General features: G+C 38.2%; 2 protein-coding genes across 2 annotated transcripts in view; both read right to left on the reverse strand.

Annotated features, from left to right (window-relative positions):
* Positions 1 to 6,919, reverse strand: part of nedd4a (NEDD4 E3 ubiquitin protein ligase a) — a 31,876-nt gene extending 24,957 nt beyond the window's left edge. The window contains exons 1-5 of the mRNA XM_079663136.1: positions 6,630 to 6,919; positions 5,526 to 5,599; positions 3,149 to 3,227; positions 3,016 to 3,054; positions 2,799 to 2,852 (exon numbers count right to left, since the gene is read on the reverse strand). Coding sequence (XP_079519262.1) covers positions 2,799 to 2,852; positions 3,016 to 3,054; positions 3,149 to 3,227; positions 5,526 to 5,599; positions 6,630 to 6,674 — 291 coding nt within the window. The 5' untranslated portion in view covers positions 6,675 to 6,919. The remainder of the gene's footprint in view (positions 1 to 2,798; positions 2,853 to 3,015; positions 3,055 to 3,148; positions 3,228 to 5,525; positions 5,600 to 6,629) is intronic.
* Positions 6,920 to 9,276: 2,357 nt separating this feature from the next.
* On the reverse strand, positions 9,277 to 26,333 carry LOC307027890 (DNA-binding protein RFX7-like). The gene is made up of 9 exons (XM_079662579.1): positions 25,851 to 26,333; positions 22,142 to 22,175; positions 19,432 to 19,517; positions 19,039 to 19,161; positions 17,629 to 17,749; positions 16,873 to 16,953; positions 16,367 to 16,580; positions 15,479 to 15,756; positions 9,277 to 15,049 (listed from the first exon to the last, which is right to left on the reverse strand). Exons 1-9 carry the CDS (start codon positions 25,970 to 25,972, stop codon positions 11,867 to 11,869), a joined length of 4,242 nt encoding a protein of 1,413 aa, XP_079518705.1. The 5' UTR covers positions 25,973 to 26,333; the 3' UTR covers positions 9,277 to 11,866.
* Between the last annotated feature and the right edge of the window lie 414 nt (positions 26,334 to 26,747).

Consider the following 26,747-nt stretch of genomic DNA (forward strand, 5'->3'; position numbering starts at 1 on the left):
AGCTTAACGTGCACTCTGCTCCAGCAAGAGAAATAGTCTTGTAAAGTTTACTGCATTTTCTACCCATGCTTCCAGTGTGTTAGCAGCGACTCACACATGCACAGACACATGAGTGCTGACACACCCTCCACATTTTGATAGCATCTACCTAGAGCATGACAAGGCAACCTTGAGTCAAACACACCCAGATTGGTTTGTCTTAACACCATGTTCTAGAAACATCCACGCAAGCTACAAACAATACAACGAGTGAAGGAGCGACGGTTATGTAGAATAAAATGTGCATGTGTACTTTTTTGGAGGTTTTTATTGATTCTTTATAGCGACTAGCCCAGGGTCTGTAGATAAAAATAAAAGGTAGCTTTGTAATAGTTTCTTTTCAAACAACCAACGAGAATTACAAGTAAAAGAAACAATGATATTTCATTTTGAAAGCATTGTACATTTTGTACATTACACTTAGAAAGGTGACATGTTGTACATGGTGTAGAAATGCGTACAAACGGCTCAGCACTGATTTGTTTTTTTCTTCTTATAAAATTCACTGAGCAGAATCTACCAGTTTGGACAGGTTGATGAGGCAGCATTGAGACAGGCCAGGTAAAGATATGCCAAAACACATTAGAACTGCAACTATATGCACATTGGCAAGCTATAAAAGCTACTACTACTAATTGAATAAAGAGATCAGTATTGCTTTCATTTTGTATCCATTTCTATGAGTTCAGTGTTTGTTATTGTTTATCTTTAATCAATCTGCTTATTTAGAAAAGTATGTATTGCTGTCTGTATATTAGCATTGAAAAAACGATCTCAATTACTACATTCGCCAACATTATAACTTGTTTTTTTATACAGAAAAGCCTAGAAAAAAGCTTCTAAAAAGAGAATGATATTGGTGAATGGGTTGAAATAGGCTAGTTTAAATAAAAAATAAGTAACGACGACAATAAACATATTTAGTGCCAGCTATCAGGCTTCACTACCAAGGCTTGATACCCACAGAAAAACTTCAATCACAACACTGTTAACAAGATAATAATTGAGAGATGACAATGTAACTTATTCGCTACATGTCATTATACACACTCACCACGTCTGTAGATGAGGTGTAGGTGATATAATCAGACTCTTCGTGTTGGATAACTTCTTACTGTGATCGCATTACCTACAGCTAGCACAGTTAGCATACAGCAGAGGTGCTGTTCAGGAAGCTCAGTGTCAAACAGGGTCAGCAGCTCGACTGAGATCATGCTACAACCTGTTATTAATTAAATAATTAACATTGCTTTACACTGTGTGGCCTAGAAGAGAACACTGTGATATATATTCACTCAATTCACCACTTCATCTACATAATATTCAACACTCGTCATGATATACGACTCTTTTAATCTGCAACTACACTTGTAAACAAAGGGACAAAAGGACGCCCTTAAGGCAGACAGATTTGCCCATATTTACTGCTCTTAGTAAGAGGGCATCTGAGTTTTCCAACAATGTCTCACACATCATGGCAAAATAAGGGCGGTTATATCAGGCCGACAAACCAGAGTTAACTTTGCATTAACTGGAGGAAACGCAAGCCCAGAGACACCGTAGTGACACAGCCTCTGCCCAACCAACTCTGAGCTTCTCTTGCTCGGCCATCCATCTTTAACTATTTCTTAAGAGAATAATCAACATTCTATGACAAACCACTGCAGGTTCAGTCGCCAGCAGCAAGAGTTAGTGAGCCCAGGGAGTTATCCGAATGAAAAGATTGCCTCCTGGCTGCATCTGCTTCCTGACCCCTTACGTCAACTTTGTCTTATTTTATATATGAAGAAAAGTCTGCGTTCGGACAAGCAGTCACCTATCAGGGTCATACCAAGACACAACTGTGGAGAGTTAATGTTTAAGCCCCAAGGTTTGCCTGCCTGCAAAAGAGTGAGAGGAGGGGCAATGGCTAAGATGTTTAGCATGATAATAAAAGGGCTATATTGAAAATTCTCTATGAGTTATGAAATAAGATAATGTTTTATACCAAAAATGTGTAAAAAAGTCTCATTTTTCTGGCTTGGGCTGCATCCAATATGCTGAGTGCATTACAACTTTCAATTGAGATGATCCTCTATAAAAGAATAGCTCTTAAAATTGATTTGCAATACTTCCTATCTAACCCTCTCAATTATAGCCTGTCTAGAGCTCTGGAGCATAATTAACAAAACACTTAATTATTGAAAACTGTCATTTACAGCAGAAACATGGGTGTGTCCCCCGTGTACTCTGTGCTAAGTGATGTGGAGGTAGCTTTGATGGAAGGTTACAGAGCATATTGATTTTCAGCTAAGGAAACAGACGTTAACCTCCCTGCAGGTGAACTGAAGCTCCATTTCATACTTGATAAATAAATGAATAAATACATCAGCAATTTTTATATATTTGTACTGGAGTCATTTTTTCAGTAATTTTTCAAGCAAGAAAACAAAAATATCGCCTTGTTTTTACTTCTCAAGGTGAGGTTTAGCAGCTTTTTTGTCTCATGCGATAAGTTTAACACTGATGGTCGGACAAAACCAACAATTTAAAGACATGTTGTGGGATGTAGAGGCAATCCTTACTATTTTTTTTTACCAAACAATTAGTCAAAACAATAATCCGCTGATTAAGGATATGATCATAAGTTGCAGCACTGAAGCGAACGAAGCTTTTCCACACAAAGTTTACTTTGTCAGACGCAGAACTAGAGGAATACAACCCAACAATCTAAAATGTTCAGTATATCCAGAGAGGATAAATAAAGCTAGAAAACTTACCAGGCGGTTTTCATCGAACACCTCCAGCAGCAGACGATGCTTCCTGGGATCAACCTGAAACATAATATAGACTGTTTGTATTTATGATATAAAGACCTCATGGTTACATAAAATATCATATACAATACATTGATATAGTTTCCTGGAATGAAATGCCACAAAATATCTCCTGGCAAAAAATGGTGACATGCATACATATTTTTTAAGTTTCACTTACTTCGAAAAAGAATTCTTCATTCCATTTTGGGTCCAGTGTCTTCATGTGATGTGTGATGGAAAGGATAATAAAATGTAAATTAGATAGGAGTTAACTAATAAAACAAGTCTTACTGCAAATGTGAACATCTTACCTTTTTTAATGTTTTAGTCTGAAGACTTGTGATTTCTCCATTAATTGGGTCATACAGGGACAGTCTAGTATACGGATCACTGCAAGAGAAACACATTTAGACTCAGGTGTGGCGTTGGCATGAATCATATGTAGAAATGGCCATGGTCTACTTTGTGCTCTTTATGTGGTGAGAGTGGTTCCTTTGCCATGAGGTTACTTAATATTTAAGGGAGGTCAAATATTAACATAATGATTCCAGCTTCTCTTTGATGGATACAAAATAGACTGTAATTGGTACTTTATGAAAGTTTGAGACACTGTGACGTGCGTTAAAACCACACACATCAATAACTTCACATTATCCATTACCTAATCTTTAAGCCACTTTAGTCCTGCAGCAGTGTTGTGGCATTAGTGATATACTAAAGGGACTGCTGTCACATTAAAGTGATGCTAATACGGCAATTTGGGTTATTTAAAGCATTAAAACATGTCTTGAATTGTTAAGCATTAAAGCACGACATCCACATTTCAATTTTTTTTTAATTGGAACAGAGATTTCAATCTGTTTAATAAAGATTTAACACATTCTTAAGTTAATTGGATGTCACTGTCAGATTGCTTTTAGAGGTTAGGAATAACTTATCATAAAGTAGTCTACAAGTAGCACACAAAAACACGAAGTGCCAAAGCCGTAAACATTAGGAAATTAAATTAAGTCAACACATGACATTTGGAGAGCTGTTTTTTTGTTGAGTCCCTGGAAAAATATCACCATGATTTCAACTAACCAAAACAAAACAAATGTACTAAACTTCAAGAGGTAGGGGTTATTCACACATAAATTACAAGAGGATTTTCTTTCTTTTTGATACCAAATGCTTGTTGTGAAAACTGCATAAATGTGTTTGGAGTCTTTAGAGTGCCAACTGCTCCGAGCCTTGGCAGCGCAGACCTTTATTACGGGAACACAACATGTAATCTTTTCTAAATCAACGTTCACGCCTACTAGCCTCATATCAAAGCCGCAATTCTATAACAAATACTTTATTCTTACAGTCAAATAGGAAGGTGCTGGAAGTCAACATTTTGAAAGGGAAGAAAAGAAAAGTGAGAAAATAAATAAATTATTAAACAAGGCATGAAATAAATGTTATACAAAAGGGAAAAACCTGTATAGATTAGCTTGAGAGGGGGACTAAAAGAGGATGAGGGAATAAGTATTTAGTTCATTTGAAGGCTCAAGTAATTCAGGAAGGGGTCTACATACCTACGTTTTCAATATTTAGACAGGACATAATGCCCCTCAGCTACTGAGCGAGTATCATCTCTACATTTTAGTAGACAGTAACTGCTCTTCTGTTCAAAGAAGAAGTGAAGGACAGTGTGGAGGGGTTTTATTGGAGCCATGCGCAGCTCCTTGTCTCAAGTGGTACCAAAAAGAGCAACCACAGAAATTGGTTATTGATCCAAATTGAGGTTTTGGGAAGATGTCCCTCGGCCTCGAGTATATCCTACGATAAATAAAAATGGAACCAGATATAATAAACACCTATAGAAAATAAGCAAAATCTAAATACAATTAGAAATCGACTAACCTGAACATAACCCACGTTTTTATTGAATCTTGCATTCTAAAAATATACACCACATTACTTTGGGTCTTAATAGGATTTTGCAGATAATAGAGGAACACAAACGGATCCATGGTTAACTGGCAGATGGCTCTGACGTACATGTGCTGCTTGTTCGTGGAAAAGACATTAGTCCTCACCTTCCTGTCTCTCCACACAATGGTTAAGAGGATTGCAATTTTGGCCAAGTCTGACAGTCCATCTTTACTAACAAGCTGGATGAATAACGTAGTAAACCAAAGGGAAAGGTAACTACACATGCACAGTAGAACTATGACTTTAAATTTTATAGTCATTGAAATAGAAAGCATCACATAAAAGTGATTTAATATTAATTTAAGTTACCTTTGGTTCCAGTTTATCAAGTAAGGGGATTGGTTTGTTTTTGTCTCAAACTAATCAGTGTACATTATATATATTTGGGCTTTGAGCTGTTGACTGAAAAATACAAGCTATGAGATATATAAGAAGCTATATTGGGGTCAAGGAAATTGTGACAGATAATTTCACTTTTTCCGACAGAAAACAATTAAAAACAATATTTAGTAATGTATTGATGCATTTACAGTTTAACTTCTATATTGTGAGTATTTGCTGCTTTTGTAACTGTTTTTTAGGACTGTTGATCAGTTTCTTAGCTGCTATAATGTCAAACCTGTTTATAGAAAAAGAATTGCCTGGTTAATTGCTTATTATAATAAAAGTTCCAGCCTATTTCACAAGTTATACATCACATTTAAGTGTCCACTTTCTACAGCTTACCTGGCTCCAAGTATATCTTTTTTGGCCAGCCCAATTCCAGCAACTACTTTCACTTTTAGGACTCTGGATTCTCCCTGAAATAACAAAAAAAAAAACACTGATGAGTTTATGAATATTATAATGACATAAAGACAGAGATGGACACAGAGTACAGTCACACAACATTCACAAAACAAAAAACATAAACACCCTCAAATAGGGTAGTTAAGAAAAATGTACATGTTTTAACTATTGGTTATATGTATAACTACTGATGCAATATAGTGTTATCAAAGCTGGTAAAGGTGCAGCTAGTTTTACTCTGTATGCTGCAGGTTAGCTTGTGAATTGTACTCCGGGTGCAAGTAAAGTCTTTCTTAAGTGTCTCTGAATTGTAATGGAGAAGAAGTATATAGTATCAAATAATTCCCTCAGAATTGTACTTAAAGTACAGTACTTGAGTAAATCTACTTAGTTACTTTACAATAATGAATACAAGGAATGGCAAGGTACAGGATGATCAAATAAATGGTAGTAAACAAAAGGAGATTAATGTGATTCACTATCACGTGAAGCATTTACATCCCCAGAACAATCAAGGTTTACCGGATGACGTAACATCCTGATAAGACATTTCTCATCTACCAACACAATAAAAGCGTTTTACTGTACAATTGGTGAATCATCTTGAGATTTCGCAATCATAACACTGAACAAAAGCAAAAATTGGTGAAAGTTGTGCGAATATGTTTGTTTTATCGAGATAATGCAGAGTTTGTCAGTTGTGTGCGTGTGGAGGGAATGGAGAGGCGTTAACAGCCCGATAGCCTGTTGTGTTTCCTGGCAGAAAAAGTGTACAGCTAGGGCGCTCTTATTTGATAGCATTAGCTGAGAACTAAATCTGATGAATAACATCAACAAGTAATACAGGTTTCCTACCAAAACACTCCTAACATCGCAAGTTAACCAGTGGACGTAGGTACGTTAACGTCAGTTAGCTCGCTAGTTAATCCCCACCAGTGTTTAGTTAGTTAGCTCCTTGTTAGCCTCAACTAGTTAGCCAGTTGGCTGACGATGTGGTCACATGAACAGCCTCTTTATTAAAGGCTAGTAAATGTAGTTTACCTCATCTATGTGAAGTCCTCGCATCTGTGGAGAAAGTGCAGCCATACTATCCTCGCCCTTCTTCCTCCAAGGGAGCGACAACAACAAGAAGAGGAACCCAGAAAAAGACAGTTGTCCGGTAACGTTAGACTCCCGTGGTGTTTAGCTCGCCTCTGTTATGCCCTCTGTGTGTTTACGCTGGGAGAAACCGTGAACCTGACCAAGTAGCAATCTGTGACACCGTCGTCACTCACTGTATCCATCCTCCTCCTTTTCCTCCTGTGTTTCCTCCTTCCTCCTTCCTCCTCTTGTTCCCTTCTTCCTGTCACTACAGTCTGAGAAAACCCAGAAAGGACACTGAACGCAACATCAGTCTTTCCTTGTATATATTTTCGACACTCGTGGTGCAAGATAGGAGTGTGCAGATCTTACTTAACGTACTAAATTAAACTAGAAACACCATAGTCTAAGAAACAGTAAATTACAAGTCAAAATACAAAATGTTATTTGAATAAAACCAAAGCAGTTCTATAATCAAAGTTTAGCATACAGTAGTGTAATGTATTGAAGTATATTTACTCAAGTATTGTACTTTAGTATGATTTTGGGTTACTTGTACTTTACTTGAGTATTTCTATTTTATGCTACTTTATATTTCTACTCAACTGCATTTTACAAGGAAATATTGTACCTTTACTCCACTACATTCATCTGACAAAATTAGTTACTAGTTACTTTACAGATTCAGATTATTAAGATTGTTAATAAAAATATATAAATAAACTATGATATAAAAGTATAGGTTAAGATATTCAGTGGTAGTATAACGTTGTTTAAATTAGCTCCACATTTACAAGCTGTGATGAACACATTAATGCTTCAATAATCATCATCCAGTGACTTAATATATAGGATTGTAAATTGAGCTACAACGCTCAATAAGTAATAAGTAATATTTTAATGCATGACTTCAAATGAAGTATTTTTACACTATAGTTCTACTTTTTCTACGCCTGACGGCAGAGAATGGGTGGGGTCATTGTAGAGATTGCATTTTTTGGGATTGATAGAATGTTCTTTATTAGTTTTATTATTAATTTACATTATTCTGTTTTTATCAAATGCTTGTAAGAGTATATATTGTGTATTATTATAATATAACTATATACAGTATGTAGCTAGATTCAATAAACTAGCAGATAATACTTTCAAACCATGTCTGCTTAGGGTTTGTATCACAGTTTAGATCCTGCAATTGGACGCAATAGAGCGGCTTACTCCCATATACAAAATACAACTTGTCTAGTTTCTGAAAGGGGGTTTCCTACGGGAACTGAATGTACTGAAATGCAACTGAAAGCACTGATTGCATGGAAGTTCAAACCTCAGAGTAAAAACAAGTCTCAATAATGATCATGATTCATGTAGAACCTATTGTGTACAGCCATAGTTTAGGCGCGTGTATACAAGAGCTCTGGAGAAACATAAACCGTACATGGTCACAAAAAGACAGATGTCATCAATCAAAGTTTTTCTCGGACGAAGCATGGAACTGGTGTTCAGTACTGTTGCACAAACAACAAAGCAGTTAAAGAGACTTTAAGTGCCCCAAAGCTACCGGCTAGTTCTGGTTTGCAGAACAAGTTTATATGTTGTAACAGCTCCTCACACAGCAAGACTAACAACACATTTAAATTAGACATCTTCAGTTTATAAAACTCGTCTTGCTCAAACTTGACCAGCTATCAAAGGTAGGTGCTGATGATGTTATAATGGCATTCATTCATATAATCCTTAAAGTTTATATTATACTTTAAAGGAATTGTATTAGTATCTTTACATTGTTTTTTTAAATTGAAGTATGGATCTGAGTATCGTTATTGCCTTATCTCTGTCAGAGCACTGCTTTCACACCATCAAACTTGACAACACTCCTGATGGTGCAGTCACAAGAATGTAGCACCCATATTAACACATTGAGTAAAGCAAAAACCATCCAAAGGACGAAATCTAGCTTTCATTTATGCTGTATGGTTTTGGAGTGCTCCCTTACATTTTTATGAGAGAATATATCCTAAATCAAAATGGAGACATTCTAAACCTTTATTTAGCTATTAGTGTTATTTCGTTTTTGAAAATAAAACGAAACAGGCCCAATTTAATGGTTTTATTTCAAGATTCCCCCTTGTTCTGATGTTGTTTTTTCTCAGTAATAATAGCGTGCGCTTTGTCCTCCATGACCCTCTTCACCCCCCATGGTCTGTGTGTGTGTGTGTGTGTGTGTGTGTGTGTGTGTGTGTGTGTGTGTGTGTGTGTGTGTGTGTGTGTGTGTGTGTGTGTGTGTGTGTGTGTGTGTGTGTGTGTGTGTGTGTGTGTGTGTGTGCAATGGCATAAAGGTTAATGATTGCTGGTCTCAGGACAATACTGAATACGGAAGTGATTCAGTCTTCTTTACTGCAGTAGTAACATCTCAAGTCAATAAGGAAATTACTATAAATACAATTTGCCTCCTTTTTCGTAAAGGTGTTTTGTAAAGTCTCATATCAACAAATGCCTTCTTCTTACTAAAGTAACTTTTAGTGTGACATTTCAAAAGTAAGAAGCATACAATCACTATACAGGCACTATACTTGTTTTTCTGTAAATATTAAAGAAACACTGACTCGGGTTACCTATGTACATAAAAATGTTTATTAGTTTTAAGAAAGTCTTTAAAAACCAGTATTAACAAGCACTTCCCCTTATAAAAGCACTAGCTAAAATGCAAAACATAACAGCAGAGGGCAGTACTACAGCTCTGAACAATGAGAGGAAGGGTAAACTCTTCTTAAACACAAACATCAGTGCTAACCAAGTAAATGTTTGCTTTCACAGACACAGTAAGTGAAACTATAGCATAAAGAAACAAAAAGGTTTGTCTAATTTGCTCAATATTAAATTATAATCAAATTGAGATTATATATTACAATAATATAATTCTCTTTTACAGATATTTAAAGGTTTTATTTATATACTGTATGCATAAAGAATTCAATGTACCGCTTTTGAACTATATCATGACATTAATATTTAACCATATAAGTATGGGTAGTTATATTTACACATTTTAAAACGTGTGTGCAAATAATAATTTCCTGCAAAATCTAGTCCTGAAAGGTTTTGAATCTCAAGTTGTTTTTTTTACCACATTAAAGAAATCATCTGTTAAAACGAAGTACCATATATGATACGTGGTAATATGCTATGATAACAGTGCAAGTCAGATTATCGTGAATTCACAAGATGATATGGTTTGCAAGGTTACATATTCTGTACAAAAACACACTCTAAATGAAATAGTAAAAACTAAAACAAAGTCACACCCTCAATCTGTACAACAAATAAAGTTAGTGCGACCAACAATACAAACACACCCTAACACAAACAAACTGAATAAATAACAGTGATTTTTGCCTCCATAAAAACATATTAAACTTGCTGCGTTAACAAAAGCATCAGCAATAGTAAACAAATAAATCTTTAACATTGTCCTGATGTACTAATTATATAAAGAAATGTATTCCAGTGCTGCAAATATCACAAATGTTTCACTTATTTTCCATATTATTATTCACATTACAGAATATATTTCTCATGGCTGTTATCGAACATAACCCAGTGAGTCACCCCAAGATTTAAGTGCATGTTATTGCGGTTTAAATGTTAAGGTTAGTCTTTGGTATGGACATAAGGCTCAGAAACTCTCTTCTTCACACACAGCTCATCACCAGTGTAAATCACGACTTTCACACTCAGTCAGTTTTTAGCTGTTTTGCCGTTTTGTTTGAAATCCTCAGGCCATGTGGTGAAACATGTTACTCCCCCAAACCAAACACAGTGCATTGATGTAAAGAAATACGTTTTACAGATTGTCAGAGCAGAGTGACGAGTGCTACGTTAGAAAGTACATTTCTGTAAGTTCTTTAGAGTTCAATTCTGTGAAATCTTATCTATCTACTGTCCATTTTATTATTTGCAGACAAAATCTTAAACTTATACCCCAAAAGAGTACACAAGGCAAATAACACATCTTTTGATTAACACAAGAATCTTATTTTAAAAGTGCTGTTTAATTTTTAGGTAAAAGGTTTCCTTTTTGAAATTCTTGCCCTTTGTATCTATACGTGGTTAGGAATCTAGACCTGATCTTTCACTGGTTCCTTAGTCAATTTTCTGATTTTACTTTTATAAAACAATTTCTTTCTTTTTTCCAACTTTTGAAATACAAAACAAAGTGCAAAAGAGGTCTTAAAAGCTTTCAAAGCTTGAAATTAAATTAAGGTTCGATTCTGGTGATAACTATGGGGAGGTTGACTTAGCTTTTCAAATCAATTGATTCATTCTGAGAGGCACAACGTCGTGGATGATAGTCATCCACAGGGATATGAAAACCAGATTAAATTAAAGTTAACGCATTTCTCTCTTCCTTTTATGGTTCTGAAACTACCAAAGTAATAATACATACTCTTCATGTAATCCATCAAAGTAAATAATTAGCGATATGATCATATAAAATTATAAATAACTTAAACATTCAGAATGTATTTATTACTCTCCATGCCAAATCTAGCAGATCGTTAGAATATATTAAATGGATAATTTTGGTTAAAATGTGTTTCTATAAACCGAGTGTTCACTTCTTAATGTTAGTATATTTTGCAGCTAAGGAAACATTTAATTGACCCATATGACACCTAAATTCCTGCATAGATAACGTTTTTTTGGTAAATCAAAATTGCACACAAATGTTTCAATGATGACATATTTGTTCAGCATTATATTTAAATATTTTGTACGTTATGCTTTAGTAAAGTAGTGCATGGAGTCTTAAAGATTTAAACAATAAACAATTATTTAAAGAAATATTTTTTGTAAATAATAACAATAATAGTCGTACAACCACATTTCTTTAGATCAAGAAATTAATTCCTCGTTTTTTTCATAAAAAATGCAACATATAAAAAAAAAAAACCTTTCTTGTTCAATAACCTTTGTTTACTTATGCTCTTAATTAAACAAGGTGAGGCGTTGTCCTCTGAATAAAGGGAAATGACCAGCATTTTTCAGAGTGTTGCAGCATCATAGCAGTTCAGCCTGGCACTTGGACTGGACATACCTTGATTGGGTCCAGTGTTGCATTATAAAGTGTAAATGCCTGAAAAAAAAAAAAAAATGAACGACCATGGGTTAGCATGTTCAACATGACGTAAAAAAAACCCTCAACCCATCAACCCTACAGTTGGTTGATCTTTGCTTTCAAGCCAGTCGAGTCCATTCGAATGTGCCGTGTCGCTGGTAATTTGCTGAAACAGCGCATCATTCACCAGCTCCTCCTCTGCAGCGGCATTTTGATATTGCCCTTGCTGCTGGTTGGGGTCAAACAGAAGCTCTGTATCCAATGCGTTGAGGTCGTTGATGCTGCTGGAGAGCTCTGAGGTCATTCTAATCTCACAAGGGAAATCTGCTCCGCCTGTAGTAAGCTCAGACCCCTGGTCCATGAGCTGAGTGCCGGCAGTGAGGCCGTTGTCAGTCAGGAAGTTTTTCATAGTGCTGCTGAAATCCAACTGATGCTGAAGTTCTTCTTGATGCTGCTGTGAGGTTAGCAGCATAGACTGGGCCTGTTGCCGATGCTGCTCTCCAATAGTTGATTGTACTCTGTGATCACCTGCTAAGATTGTCATTTGTTCGTTAATAGCATTTTCCATTAAGTAATTAGGCCTCTGCATCTTGCATGTGCTGGTGGGGTCAGAGTTCATCAGGCTGAGGTGGTTGTCACTGCAGGAGAGGTCGGGGTCAGACTCCAGGATCTGGGTGAGGTTCATGCGTGCAGTGTAGCTGGAGGGTATGTTATTGATGCCCAGACCCCGGACATTGTTGTCATGGTCCCCCTCCAGTTTGCTCAGAAGAACATTGGTGATGTTATTGCTGTTGCACTGTTGTCCTGACGTTGTCTGGACCTCAGTTTGCATCATGACGGTGAGCGGCACAGAATGGCTCCTCTGAGCCATGCTGCTCAACCCGAGATTTGTATGGCTGTTTGCAAATATGTTTAACATCTCATGCGTCACAGGGGAGTTAAAGGGAGACACAACTGAACGAGGCATATGGGAAAGGTTTCCCGTGTTTCCGGTCAAGTTCCTCTGATGAACAGCGGGGCTTACACTGCGACATCGAAAAGTTGTAGCTGGTGAGTTGGTGGCTTTGTTATCCAGAGGGGCAGGCACAGCAAAGCCCTCCTGCTTGGCCATGTTAGCTGCTTGCTGCTGCTGAACAGGCGAGATGGGAGTAAAGCGGCCAAAATGGCCGTCGTGGTGCCGCGCATGAGGGACGGCGAAGGCATGAGGCTTTTGAAATTGGTCACCTATCAGGCCTTGATAGCCGGGGAGGATTCCTATTCCACTGTTTGACTTGTTTAAGCTGCTGCTGTTGTAGCTGTTGTTCATCCACTCCAGCCTGGTCTTGTCTGGGTGGGTCGCCATCGGCCTCTGCATGGGCTTGACCGGGCTGCTGGAGACGGTGGAGCCGTCATGGAAACCAGGGATGCTGGAGTTGATGGGTGTAAAGGCAAACGGGTTCCTGCACTCCACGGGACTGGGAGGCACGGTGCTGCTGCAGTTGGAGTGAGGCGTACCCACTGGGGTGTGACGACTGCTTCCCAGAGCGCTATCCACCGGGGTGGTGGAGGCGATACGGGAGAAGGGGCTCTCTACGGTGAAGCGTTGGGGTCCTCCCAGCATCTCTGATGTTGGTGTTGGTGTGGGAGTAGGAGTGGGTGTCGGAGTCTGCATTGGGTTGCTGTGGCTGTTTGCAGCATGATAGAAAGAAGTCATGGTCTGATTGGTGGACATCATGTTGTCCGGCATGGCTGCCTGTTGGCCTTGTGGTGTGACGCAGCCTCCAAACTCCTGCATGTTGTTAAGCTTCATCTGCTCCTCCATCTGCACCAGCTCCTCCACAATGCTGTCCTGGGTCACATCATCATCAAAGTGAAAGTAGTCCATATCTGTCTGCATAGGGAGCTGGCTTGATATCGTGGCTTGATTCAAAAAGTCTAATGGTTCAGAGTTAGACTGGCTGTAGATATTGGGTTGACAGCTTAAACTCCTAACATCACTCACTCCTGTAAGTGTTTGGAAGCCGGTGTTGTTAGGTATGGCATGCACGTTAGGCGTTGTGTGCCCCTGCTGTTGCTGCATTAATGAGTGACTGTCTGAGATGCTATTTTCCATAACAGTGGGAGTGTTTTTCCTCTGCATTGAGCTCTGTGATCTGGCAACAGAGTAGAATCCACTCGATCTGAAAGAGGAAGTGCAGAGTGAGTGGGCTTGAGGGGAGATCATTTTCATCTCTACCTCCCTGGTCACTGGTGCACTTTCAGGTCTAGTTGGAGCTCCTGGGCGCAGGATGTTACCGACCGTGTTTCTAGTCACATATCCTAAACCAGCAGCGCCCCCTGGCTCTGGCTGCTGGGGCATAAAAGCCCTTTTGATTGGAGAAAAATCTGGACTGAAGCATGAACGTTTCCTGAGGTTCTTAGTAGACAGGAAACCTTCTTTTGCTGCTGTAACTCCGCCGTTTTCTCCAAAAGAAGTTGGTGTGCTGGTGTTCAGTAAAGGAACAGCGCTGGTATTCTGAGTGGAAGGTGTTAAGTGCAAGTTGCTTGTATTATCAGCACCATTATTGCTGCTTTGGACTGCAGTGTTAATGCCCGAGGAGGACCTCCCGTGGCAGTTAGAGATAGAGGTGCTCTCCAGGAAGCCTTTAGACTGAGGTATGGGCACACTGGCAGCCCTCTGTAAAGCCCCTACAGCTCTGTTTACCATGGCTTCATGAGAAAAATTCAAAGAGCCAGGATTTTGCATTTGGCTGTTTTTATGTATAGCTTCAACTTCCATTTCAACATCGATGGTTTGAGTGTTAGTAGTCTGCCCTGGTCTGGCCACCGGGGCCAGGATGGGGACTGCAGAGACGCTCCTCATGCTCCGATTGAAGCTGACATCTTCTGCAGAACTACTTACGCCTGTAGAGGCCGGCCGCAGAGTGGCATTTGTAAAGGAAGTGGTGGTATTGCTGCTGTTGGTTGCCAGCGATATGGCTGTCAAGTTGACCAAACTGACCGGGCTGACATGACATGTGGTCATCATGGTCTTCACAGGGCTGTTGCTGATGATCATGGTGGAGGGCGAGCGCAAAGTGATGGCAGTCGTGGCCACCGGTTTGGGCAGGATTTGCGCATATCGCTGTCGGGCACTGCGTTCTCCCACGGGACTGGCTAGAATATGTTTGGGACTATGCCTCACTGCCTGAACTTGCTGGGTCACCATTTGGAAGTTAATAGGCATCATTTTGTTCTCCACTGTTCCCAGTGGACTGGGACACATCAGCTGCCTGCTTCTCTGTACCTGCAGAGAGGGGGGGTCGGTCAGAAAGGGGTACTGAATCTGTACTGATAGATCTCAAATATCACTATTTAGACAAAAGGTTGGCACACACACAGGATACATTTTGGAGTTCATATTTTACATAAGTATATAGGTATTGCTCTTAACATAATTAGATTTAGAATAATTAAGAAAGGTGTCCTTTTGAACACAATGCATCCTGCAACACTGCACTCATTTACTATTGAATAATTTTTTTCAAGGTGATGTTAATTATTCTTAAAAGTGGTAACTTTGGACACAAATATGGTTTTACAGCATTCATGATGTGTATATATATATACTGTATATATTTATATAATTTACCATTACATTCTAAATTCAAGTGAATCTAGACATTTCTCTTCTCTAAGGTCAGACATTGTGATCTCCATAGAGTGCTGCTCTCACCGTGAGGGGGCTCTGCACTGCAGCGACCATGATGCCGATGGTGGGCTGAGGTGACGGAGGGTTGGGGCTGGCACAAGGCACACTCTCTGCCCTCTTGGTTTGTCCCTCTCCAGGAAAAGGAGAGTGCAGCTTCTGCTCTTGTTGTTTCCTCTGGATCTTTCTCTGGAGCTGCTGCTTTGCATCGACAGGCGGCGAGGACAGAGTCATCACATGAGGCTGGAAGGAGAGAGCCTCAGAGGCCGGGACGAACGCTGACACCATCTGTGGAAGCTTTACCTCTGAAGGGAAGAGACAGGGGGTTAAGTACAGATAATGATTCTATTATCAGTAAAGTATTAGCCTCATCATTATATTATGTAAATATGTTAATGTATGAGACAATAAGGCTTGATCATGGCACTCCATAAGACAATAAACTAACAAAAGTTTCACTCGGGCTTCATATATTGTTTTGTTTTTTACCACCATAGCATAGCAAATTGCCTGTGATGTAACATATTGCTAATGACTCCATGTTGCACAGAACTGACTACCATGTAGATAATGTAATATATCATAGTTAATGTACATCCAACAAACACAAATGTGATTATGTATAAAGTATGTGTATGAATAATGTTTTGTACTAGATTGTAGCCCTGTGGAAATACCATTGGCATCAGCTAATGAAGATACAACTAAATAAACAACTATCCACATACATAGTGTGTAATATCTATGTATGTGTCATTTTGACCAGATTGCTCCAATAAAGCTTGAGACACTTGAGAAAAAGAGCTGTGTAAAAAAACAAGCAGACTGGAATAAAAGAGCAGTAACAAGCAGCTGCCTCCAGATGTCACTCCTGACAGTTTTCACTCAGGTGGCATGAAGCCGACTCAGACTGACCTGTTGCTGTGCCGGTCATAATGGTGAGCGCTGCCAGGGACTTGTTGCTGATGTAATGGCTGTCGATCAGGAAGCGAGCCAAGTCTTCCACAACATCAAACTGGCGTTTCAGCACCTTTTGGGCCCACTCACACACCAGATCACAGGCTGCAAACCTCACGTCTTCCTTAATACCGCCCAGCTGGCCCGGTGAATCCAGCACATCACATTGGAGCTACACAGAATAGATTTGTGTTAATTTCATATAGAGCTGGAACAGCATTTTTGGCAAGCTATTTTGATTCTTGATTAATCGTAATGCAAAAATGGCCAAAAATGCTGCTTTTAGCTTCACAATTATGTTTAATATCAAATATATATCTGGGTTTTGGCTTGTCCAACAAGACATTTAAAGACATAACCTCGGACATGTCACACTGACACTGCAGAATAGGAGAGTGACAAATATTAAGAGGAGAATATAGATGATTCTAAAATATTAATAATGAAGATGTAAACATGCTTACCCCGTCCCCTGTTTTATGAAGATCCAGAGTGGGTAAAGATGGCATGTGAATAACCAGCCTCTTCCTCAGTCCACTATAGCAATATGTAAGCTGGTGTTAAGAACAAAAACATCTGATTCCACAAAACGTGCAATATACAGTTACATTTGCACAGTGGTTAATGTAGGAATCGTCTTCAGTTCTATAGTTATGGAGAAAAATATATATTTGAACATTTGATATTGAAGATCAATTTTTGTTTTTAAACAGTTGGACATTACACAGACATCTGAAAATTAGAATAATGTAATTTGAACATGTAAGTGTACTTTACTGTAGAAAAGTATTTTGATTTATATTTCAATATGTGCATGTTGTGAACATATTGAATAAATGAAAACACATCCTTGATTTCAAGCTTCCTTCAACACGTACAACTTTTCTTCAGCATCATAACCCATACGATTTTTTACTTATGATCTCACATTACAAAAAGATAATTTAATTGACCTGAAACACTGAAGGTTATGAATATAAATTAAATGTTGCACTTTAACGTCAGCAGCAAAATATACTTTAAACAGATCCGAATTGCGTAATAAAAGGTCAAGGTCACAGTGACTCCCTGAGGGGCCCTGTATTATGCTACTGCTTCCGAGGCAGAGGGGGACTTTATTTCATTTCACATCTATATTTAGAGAGCTTTATGAACTGCAACAGCAGATGGTCTGCGACCAGGGACAGAGGCCAGACTGTTACAATCCATTCCAGTGAAGGATATTTTGATTTTCCTCTCATGCCAAGTCGACGAGCCTTCATGTTCGGGAATACATTTTTCATCATTTTCCCAAAGTCTGCCGCACTCAGTGGATGGTAGTTAAGATTGTCACAGAAGCTCCTGAAAGACACAACAGACGGAATATTAAATTAAGAAAATATTTCTCTGAGTATTTGCCTTGAATTTAATTCATCTCAACATAGCAGATAATACTGAGGGCCCTTAATGTATGTAGTCCTGTCATTGTAAGGGGATTAAAGTGTTAACATTTCAAACAAAGTTTCCATATAATACAGACTTTTTACATTAATAACTGGCCAAAATGACTTTTATAATGATAATAAGAGAGTTTTCTGCCACAACAGAAAGCAGTTTTCAGCAAAAAAGCTCTAATAAAACTCACTGTACATTAGCTGCTCAGTAATAAAAAAGCAGACAGACACAGGGATGATGTAACTGTTGAACATACTGGAACATTTAGAAAATTAAATGTCAGATAATTTTCTAAGGAGCTGGTGGAGACTAAAAACAGAGCTTAGGGAGAGGCACTTTATTAGATGTCCGTAAACACAACTCTAAATCAATGATAATGTTTCTCTGTGTCTGCTTGGTGTGTTAGCGATTGATTAAGTCAATGCTGTGTTAACAACTTGTTTTTATCTTCAAAATGATAAGTTATTGCAGGTTTAACTGTATAAAATATAAAGTTAAGTTTAAACAACTTTGAAACAGTAGAGTCGTAATAATGACTCACAGTTTGACACATTCGTAAAATGAGTACCGAGCAAATTAAACTCTTGTATAATGGTTGACCCGGCTTCATCCCACTGGTTATATTTAGTTAAATTCACCATACAGATAAGTGTATGTAACATAGTTCAATTAGTGCAGAGTTAACTGAAGTCCTGATAATCTTCAAATGGCTTCTTTGTGCTATTTAAACCAAAATGTTTTTTTCAACAACATGTGAATATCAACTATTAAATGGTAATAAAACAAAGACTTCTGTATCTTTTGCTTCATGTTTAAAGGGAAGCACATAGAGTCTCTTTGAAGCCTTTTCACCGCTCTATCCTAAAGGCGCCAATATTTCTGGAGGCCACTGTATTTCTGATCTCGTTGAGTTAAAAAGGCCGTTACATAACACTGCCCGAGAATTTCAATGGCTGTCTCAGACTTTCCATTCTAATATTACCAACACATGCTGCTCTCTGTGATTCCCATGCCTGCTGCGTCTATTTATACTGTCGCCTCGTCCGCCTGTCATTTAGAGGCGAAAGATTCTTCAACATTGAAAAGGTGAACACCAATGTTAAACATTAAATATCATATCATAAAAAGGTGATATATTCTATATGTTTATTGAGAAGCTGTATGACGGTACAATGAAGTTTCCTGTTTGGACCTACTTGTATTCATCATAGACCTCCTGTTTGGGAAGAGAGGTCTCTGGGTATTCCTCTAAATGATGGCGGATCCAGTTAAACGCATGCATCTGCTGCGTGCGGCTGGATGACAGGGCGCTCTGCTCACTGAAAATAGACAGATTATTAATTTGATGAGAAATCACAGATCAAAAGCTACTTTTTGCCAAATTAACCTCAGTCCTAAGTAAAATCATATCTAAAACTAATCTAAGCTTTGTGTGTTTGTATGAGTCTAATCATTATTATTTTACCACATGGGACAGTAATTAACAGAAATGTATGTGACTATGAATGATTAACTGTTTTGTGTCTTTTAAATACTTCAGCTGCTGTCCATTTTCCATAAATACTGCCATAAAGCAGCTTTGTTCTTACCTTTTCTCGATGTTAGTGTTAGGACCAGAAGGCAACTTAAGGTAGAGGTAGAGTTTTTCAATGTCTGAGAACCTCTCCACATCTTGCTGTAGAAATACAAAGGGGTCAAAAAATAGTTTCAATGCATGACCTTCCTTTTAATTGGTACAAAGAACTTTCCCTTCATTGATTAAAAAATGTATGGACACTTGCAGAGCAGACATATCTTTTAGTCCACCTCCGTCCTGAATGAAATATCTGAACCACTATTTGATAGATTGCCAAAGATATTTTATTCAAACATGAAGTATGGATCTGACTGATTTTTGTGACTTTTCCTGTAGCATTAGCAGCAGCTTCACATTTGTGGTTTGGAGTTAAAAATGATCATCCAACTATAGGATGGATTGCCATGAAATCTGGTGCACAGATGAAAGCTATAACGGCTGTGATCCTCTGACTTTTCCATCAATTATCAGCTTTAGGAAAGAATACGGGGTGTCCTGTCTAGGAATCTAAGATGATGTTAACTAAACATCCTGGGCACGACATGTAGCTATAAACAGTCTTCAACACTTCTAACTATGTTCTTCAAAGGGTAAAAAGAAACATGATATTGTGAAGAAGGCGCAGATTAAATTCTGCTGGTTTAATTGGCAGCAGAAAACACTGAGAAGTGAATTTAGTAACCTACCCTATACAAATACCACCGCTTCAAAGGATTTTTCTTTGACATATTTTTCTTTACAACCCTCAAGCAAAGCATTTAAACCTGACTCAAAGAAAACACACTGATCTGGAAGACAGAAAACATGGCAGGAAATTCAATGAAAAGTGGATTGATGTGCTACTTAATACGTGAAAAATAAAAGAAACAACGATAGAGCTGAGTTTGATAAAAAATGTAACCTTTGTCATCAGATGTTTGGTGTAAGACAAACACTGCACATCATAAACATCCCACCCCCGCACTGAAGCAGCAGGGCAAGGAGTGAGAAGCACTAACACACTTTCACTCTGACTTTAAACCCAGCAGTGTAGAGTTACGAATCAGAGATATGTTGCGTTCATTTCGCTGAGACACACTAGTACGTGCACACACAGTCTGAATGGCTGCAGACACACAGACAGACAAGCTCCAGCTCTTCAGGGAGCTTGTAAGGTGAACATGAATCCTCGGCTGATAGTAAATGCACACAGACACACATCCACACACTGCCAGATCTCATTCACACTTTCAATTGGCTCCTCTATCTTTTCTGATTAACTCCTTAACACCTCTTCGCACTAGCGCTGCAAGAATGAGCCCTAAAACCCGGAAATGAGTTAGCAGTTCTGCATTTCCAGTTCCATCACCTCGAAGGTTTTTTTTTTTATTGGATACAAGGTCTGATATGTGATATATAGGTATTGTAAAGCTATTACTTGTTGTGACCATGGTATAGTCTCTTAAAAATACTAACTTTGGCTTTTTACTTTAGGTGCTTTCATTTATGCCATAAAAGTGGTGTTCATCTGTGAACATCTTCTTGCTAAAGAAAATGTGTAAGTCTGGAAAATGTTTGTCTGCCACAGAGCTTATTTCCTTACTTCCTGCTTTCATCAGCTCTGCACAGTAATACCTTTACACTTTCCTTTAACTCCCTTTAACAAAGATGTTACCAGCATGCAGTGTACATTTTAGGAGTTGCTAGTTCATTTGAGAAGTTTTTTTTAATTATTTTGTGCAGCTTTGTATACCATTAGGTGGTACATTCCTGACAAAAGATGCTGGGTTATTTCATCACAAGATCAGGAGGATGACGTCAGACAACACAGGGTTGCATTAGGTTTAAAGAGATTTGTGTCTTTCTTTTTTTTAAGGGCATGACCGGAATGAGGGTAATTGAACCGGTGTGTATTAAAAACTTCCTGACATCACACTTTATATAAAGTATACTACATAAGGACGACCAAAGTCCCGGCCAACCTCTGCTACTCAGTTTTTGATACTTGGATATTCTGCTAAATTAAGTAGCATTAACAATTCTGCTATTGGCAAACAATCATTTCTCTAATACTCAAACATATTGGCTGCATAGGCCCTTATGGAGCTCTAATAATTGTATTCTCTTGTTGTTGCACCTCCCTTTGCTGCTGTAACATTGACTGTCCAACACTTATTTTCTTAGAAAAAATGATTATTATATTGTTGTTAAACAGCATAGTGCTCGCACAGTAATTACAGAGAAGTACGACATTGGCTGGTTCCTCGTTGTACTTTCACAATTTTGGCACTTGGCAAGTGTTTTCATTGTGAAATTCATGCTGTAAATATCTACAGACTAACATAAACATGTATTTTTCCACACAAACCCTGGGGGTTCTTGAGCCGGATCATCACCAACAATCTGACATATTTTTGCCAAAAAAAGGTATTCATGGTCCTCAGAGGATTTCTAAAAAGCCTTTCCAAAATGTAACTGCTTGATGCAGCCATTCTTCCCAGAGCTGGACCCTTCCTTTTTTCTGCATAAATGCCACCTTCAAGTCAAAATAACATTTTAAGGTCCCGTATTTGTAATCATTTCTGTAAATTACTCAGCACAAGAAATAAACCCATCAGGAAACAATAGTGCTTAAGCTTTATATCCTGAAACCACAAAATAACAAACAATATTTTAAAGTTATGTGAAAGGTGTAATACAAAATGTCATTTGCAGATTTGTTCAAATATTTCATAGATACTCACCAGAATGTTTTCCACTTTTGATTGAACAGATTTGCTGTAAAAAAAGAGAGAAAATATAAATGAGTATGAAGCTGTTGTAACACGAGCGCTTGAGTCTAAAGTCTATTTATTTATAAAGCAGAGGAATGTTTGGTATGAGACGACCCTCCCCTTAGCATCTCAGGTCATGTATCCCACCACCAGGAACACATGTTGTCAAATGTAAAAGAGACAGAGAGAAACAGCCACAGACATTGTCTCTGACAGAAGAACACAGGCATCCATTTCCAGTTACCCAGGAAACCTACTATGTCTGTTTCATCCCATTTAATGTTGAAGGAATACATTGATAAAAATATGGACTTTCACCTTTTTAATTAATTAATATGTTTTAACAATAAGTTGCACTATATTTTAAGAAAAGCAAATGTTTTATTGTGATTCCTGATTTTATATCGGTATACTCACAGCTATTGTGTATTCTACGATATAAGGAGGCCAGTCAATTCCATACTGTATACACTGGTAGGGCTGAACAATAAAAGGTCATTTATGAAGTCATTTTTGGTAAATAAACAGATATTAACGTGTCTTTTTTTTGTTTTCAGTATACTGCTTGAATCCAACATATTGTGAATAATTATTTAATTTATGAAACAACAAAAAAGGCACCAATAAAACAAGAATGAAAGAAAAATACATTTTCCATCATGATGACGATAGAAAAGACGAGTTTCTGCAGCCCTACATGCAGTACCAGCCGGACAAAAGAATCTGCAAATGAACTTTGCAACCAGTATTTTGCACAATATACTGTAAATGCAATGCCCCATACCTCAGAGCCCTTTTTTAACGCAATTTTTTTTATAGAAGACAGATTTAAACCAATGATACATTGCTCAGAGTCCGGCCAGATACAAGACTATCACTTCTCCAGGTCTAAATCCTAATCTGCAGAAAGGTAAAGTTGTTGTTGTGCTTGCTGTGAGACATAAGACAGGTCACATTAAAGACTCTTACTCGGCGACACCAGGCAGGGCAGAATCAGGAGTTGCTCTAAGCCACGACGAGAACAGGTCACTTTAATTCGATGTTACTAGGGAGCCACGGATGTTCCCATGCTAAAAGGCCATCGTTGAGCTGTTCGTTTGGCCGATTTGGCACCTCAAGCATTAAATGGATAAAAGAACTGATACAACAACACTGTGTAAAATATCCGGGTGTAACTCAGCCTCTGATTGGGCGGCTTGAATGAAAGCCAGCAGGAACAGTGGTGTGCACTAAAGACTATCGCTCCATGTGATGACAGAGCGAGGGTGTAGTTGCAAATAAACTTGCTGACCTCGACTAAGATAGTCACACTCTACCGTGAACCACTCAGCTGCTCAAGTAAACGTCAATATGTATGCTCTAATCCACTTAAAGGTTAAAGATTTAGGGAGAAGGACACATTTTCAATATCCCCTCATGTTAGCAGCAGAGTGAAGCGTTCCTGTGGAGGTTTCCCTGCATACGCTTCATCTCTGAACTGTTGTGCTTTTGAGTAGTTCAGCCTCTTGACATTTAATGGCTGTTTGACATTTAAATGATAGTACTTGAGTTCATATACATTCAGAAATAAAAGGGTATTGTCGGTTAGAACACAGCCTGAAATAACAGCAACCACAGACAATACACTATCAAATACACTTTTTTTTATAATATGTGGTAGCGTAAAACTTGAACTTCTCTCTTATTTCACAGCAGACAGATACTCAATTTTAAAACATAGGCTTACATTCAGTATTTTTTTATTTTATTATGCAAATTGTAGTAGGTGGTGGATCCTCCTAATTTTAAATAGGTTACTTCATACTTCATGTTGACTTATCGTCATGTGATTCTGTGTGGTTTATTTATTTGTAAAGTTATTTGTACCCTTAAACCAGGCAATGACGTCTGAGCGTAGTGAACACTTTTAAATAAACTGGTATGAAAATGATTTGGATAAGATCATGGCCATGTCTGGTATTTGTGAGATAAAAATGCCATTATATTTATGTTGCAAGGGTTAGGCACATTTACAATGGTGTGAAACTGAGATATTACGAGTATTATGAGTCGGTTTACACACTGCTACAGGAGCTACATAACGGAGCTGTTGCTTTCTGTCGGTAGTGTTCTGATGATGGAAATAGAGGGAACTTGAATGTAAATAGCTGCTGCTGTGACAACGCCTTCAGCTCATCAGTAAATAAGAAAGAGATGAGGAAGTGAAGGAAAGGATGAACTAGTACCTTTACTGAAGGAAAGTAGCAACATGAGTCCTGAAATCAAAATGTTTCTTGAGTAAAATACACTGAACTATGCAGGCACAATGACCCTGTCAAATGTAAGGTATCAGGTTACAGCTCCAAGAATTTAATCAATTCGCAATTGTTAGAATGTTCAATTGGTTTCATCATTTTTTAAGAGAGTAATTTCTCAGTTTTCATAGACAAAACATCTAATTGGTTTACTGAGAAAATAATTGTCATCTATCAATTAATTGACAATGAAAATATTCATTAGTTGCAGCCCTAATATTACACTATTAACTTATTATTACAATATGAAACGGGTGCATTTAAGTGAAAGCAACATTTCAATGTTGAAATTGGATGGAAGCATTTACACTACATATTCTGTGGGTAGTTTATTGTGCAGCAATGTGTCATCACATTATATATCAGGGTTCCTACCCCTTTTTACTATTTCAAGATTTTACAGAGCCCTACATCTGTTATATATTCCACCCTTGTTCATGTCAAGCCCTGACCCTAAAGAATAAAAATAGTTATTGATCCCAAGAAGATCTGCTTTACTGTTAAGATAGCAACATGTTCATGTTGAGTCAGTCAATGATGGTGGAATGTGTATTAGCATCTACTCTAGTACCATTGAGTAATGTAATGCTAGTCATACTTCAACTTCACTGCATTTTAGAAAAAAGTGTAGTACTTATTACTCCTGAAGGATAGATACTTTACAGATTAATATTGCTCATGCTTAACACACAATTGGTGATTAAAATATGAGAACCTGTTACTATTTAAACTATTTCCCAGTATGAAAAATATAAATAACTCTAGAAATTATAATAATATAATCAAATGTAAGCTATAATTTAGGCTACAGTGTGTAACCCCAACCCAATATGGAGTCATTTCATGTCTGCATACAGGACTTGTTATGAACTAGTAATATATTATTTTCACTCTATGGTACTGCTACTACTACTCCGGTAAACACAGTGGTGGAATGTAACTCAATAACTGCACTTTACTAACTTTGTTTTAGTTGAATCTTACTGTATATTTTAATGTTCTTTTATAACTATTTAGATTGTGTGTCCTTTTATGAAAACGATGTTGTTAGTATCATCATTTGTACTTGTATTATAACTGGTTCCACCTGTAACAGTATTAATGCATTAGTTATATAGTAAAACAACAATATATATATAACAATGTCATACTTACACGGGGACTTCTCAACGACAACGGCTTACTTGTTATGCTAGTACATTTGGCTAATAACACTGATGTTTACTCTGAGTAACCTTTTGCATGCAGCAGTACCACTAATTAACTAGGCTATTATAACATTGTGGAGTAACACCACTTCCACCTGCCTGTACGATCAAAAACTATAAAAGGAATCCCTTCCCTTTAAGCATGTAAGCACAGTATGTATGAGTACAGCTCCTCACCAGATGGAGTTCTTGATCCGGAGCTGCAGCGCGCTGGCCTCGGCGCCCTGCAGCCCGGTGAGCAGGCCGGGCATGCTGCTCGCCCCGCGGTCCGGCGGCGGCTGCTGGTCCTCCTCGGCCATCACGTTGGGCCTCGGGGTGGGTGTGCACTGGGCTGGGCTGGACGGGAGGCGTGGGAGGGTGTTCTCGGGCTAGACAACATGGACTGGAGGTCGTTGCGATGCTAACGGGACAGCAGCGCGCCCTGTTGTTGTTGTTGCCACCCAGTCCTCCTCCGACATCGCTCGCTTCAAGTCCCGACACTTGGTGAATTAAAGACGCTGTGCAACAAAACTATGTGTCGCTGTCAGTCGCGACGTGATGCATGAATATAAATAAGTAAAGGCAGGTGTAAACAGACAGTACACGGACAGCTGCAAAATAAAAAAACTAGCTAGTCCCTCCGGTGAGCTGTGCCCCTCACGTTATGGGATTTCTGTGCATGTGCATGGTGAGTAGTAGCTGTTGGGACGACGCATGCGCACTGGACCCCCAGCATTAAAAAACAACATCTAAGCAGGAGACGTTACTGAGCACGTTACTATGAATGGGAATGTACACATGGATATTTTTACTTTAGACCCAGCAATAAAACAAACATACATCCAAAGTTAATATGAATCATAATAATATAAATATTTACAATTATTATTATTTAAATATTGTTAGTTGTGGGCTGGACTATCAAAGTACACTGACTTCAATTCTACATGTTAATCTGTAGGCCTACAGACTACTTACTTCTTCGTACCACTGGTACACTCTGTTCCATAGCTGCCATAGCACCAATTTAAGTCTGCATATCATTTTCAAAAGGCCAGTGTTTCACGACATTACATGCTTTTGTTAAACTACAAA

This window comes from Notothenia rossii (genome assembly GCF_949606895.1).
Source record: "Notothenia rossii genome assembly, chromosome: 2".
NCBI classification, from domain to species: domain Eukaryota; kingdom Metazoa; phylum Chordata; class Actinopteri; order Perciformes; family Nototheniidae; genus Notothenia; species Notothenia rossii.

Bases quoted from the DNA above. Each gene is read 5' to 3' on its own strand.
- LOC307027890 (XM_079662579.1), bottom strand. From the start codon at position 25,972: ATGGCCGAGGAGGACCAGCAGCCGCCGCCGGACCGCGGGGCGAGCAGC. The intron at 17,750-19,038 runs GTAGGTCCAAAC...TGTGTCTTTCAG, and splicing joins GAGGTCTATGATGAATACAA to GAGCTTCTGTGACAATCTTA. The intron at 16,954-17,628 runs CCTTCACTGGAA...CAGCTTACATAT, and splicing joins TGAGAGGAAAATCAAAATAT to TGCTATAGTGGACTGAGGAA.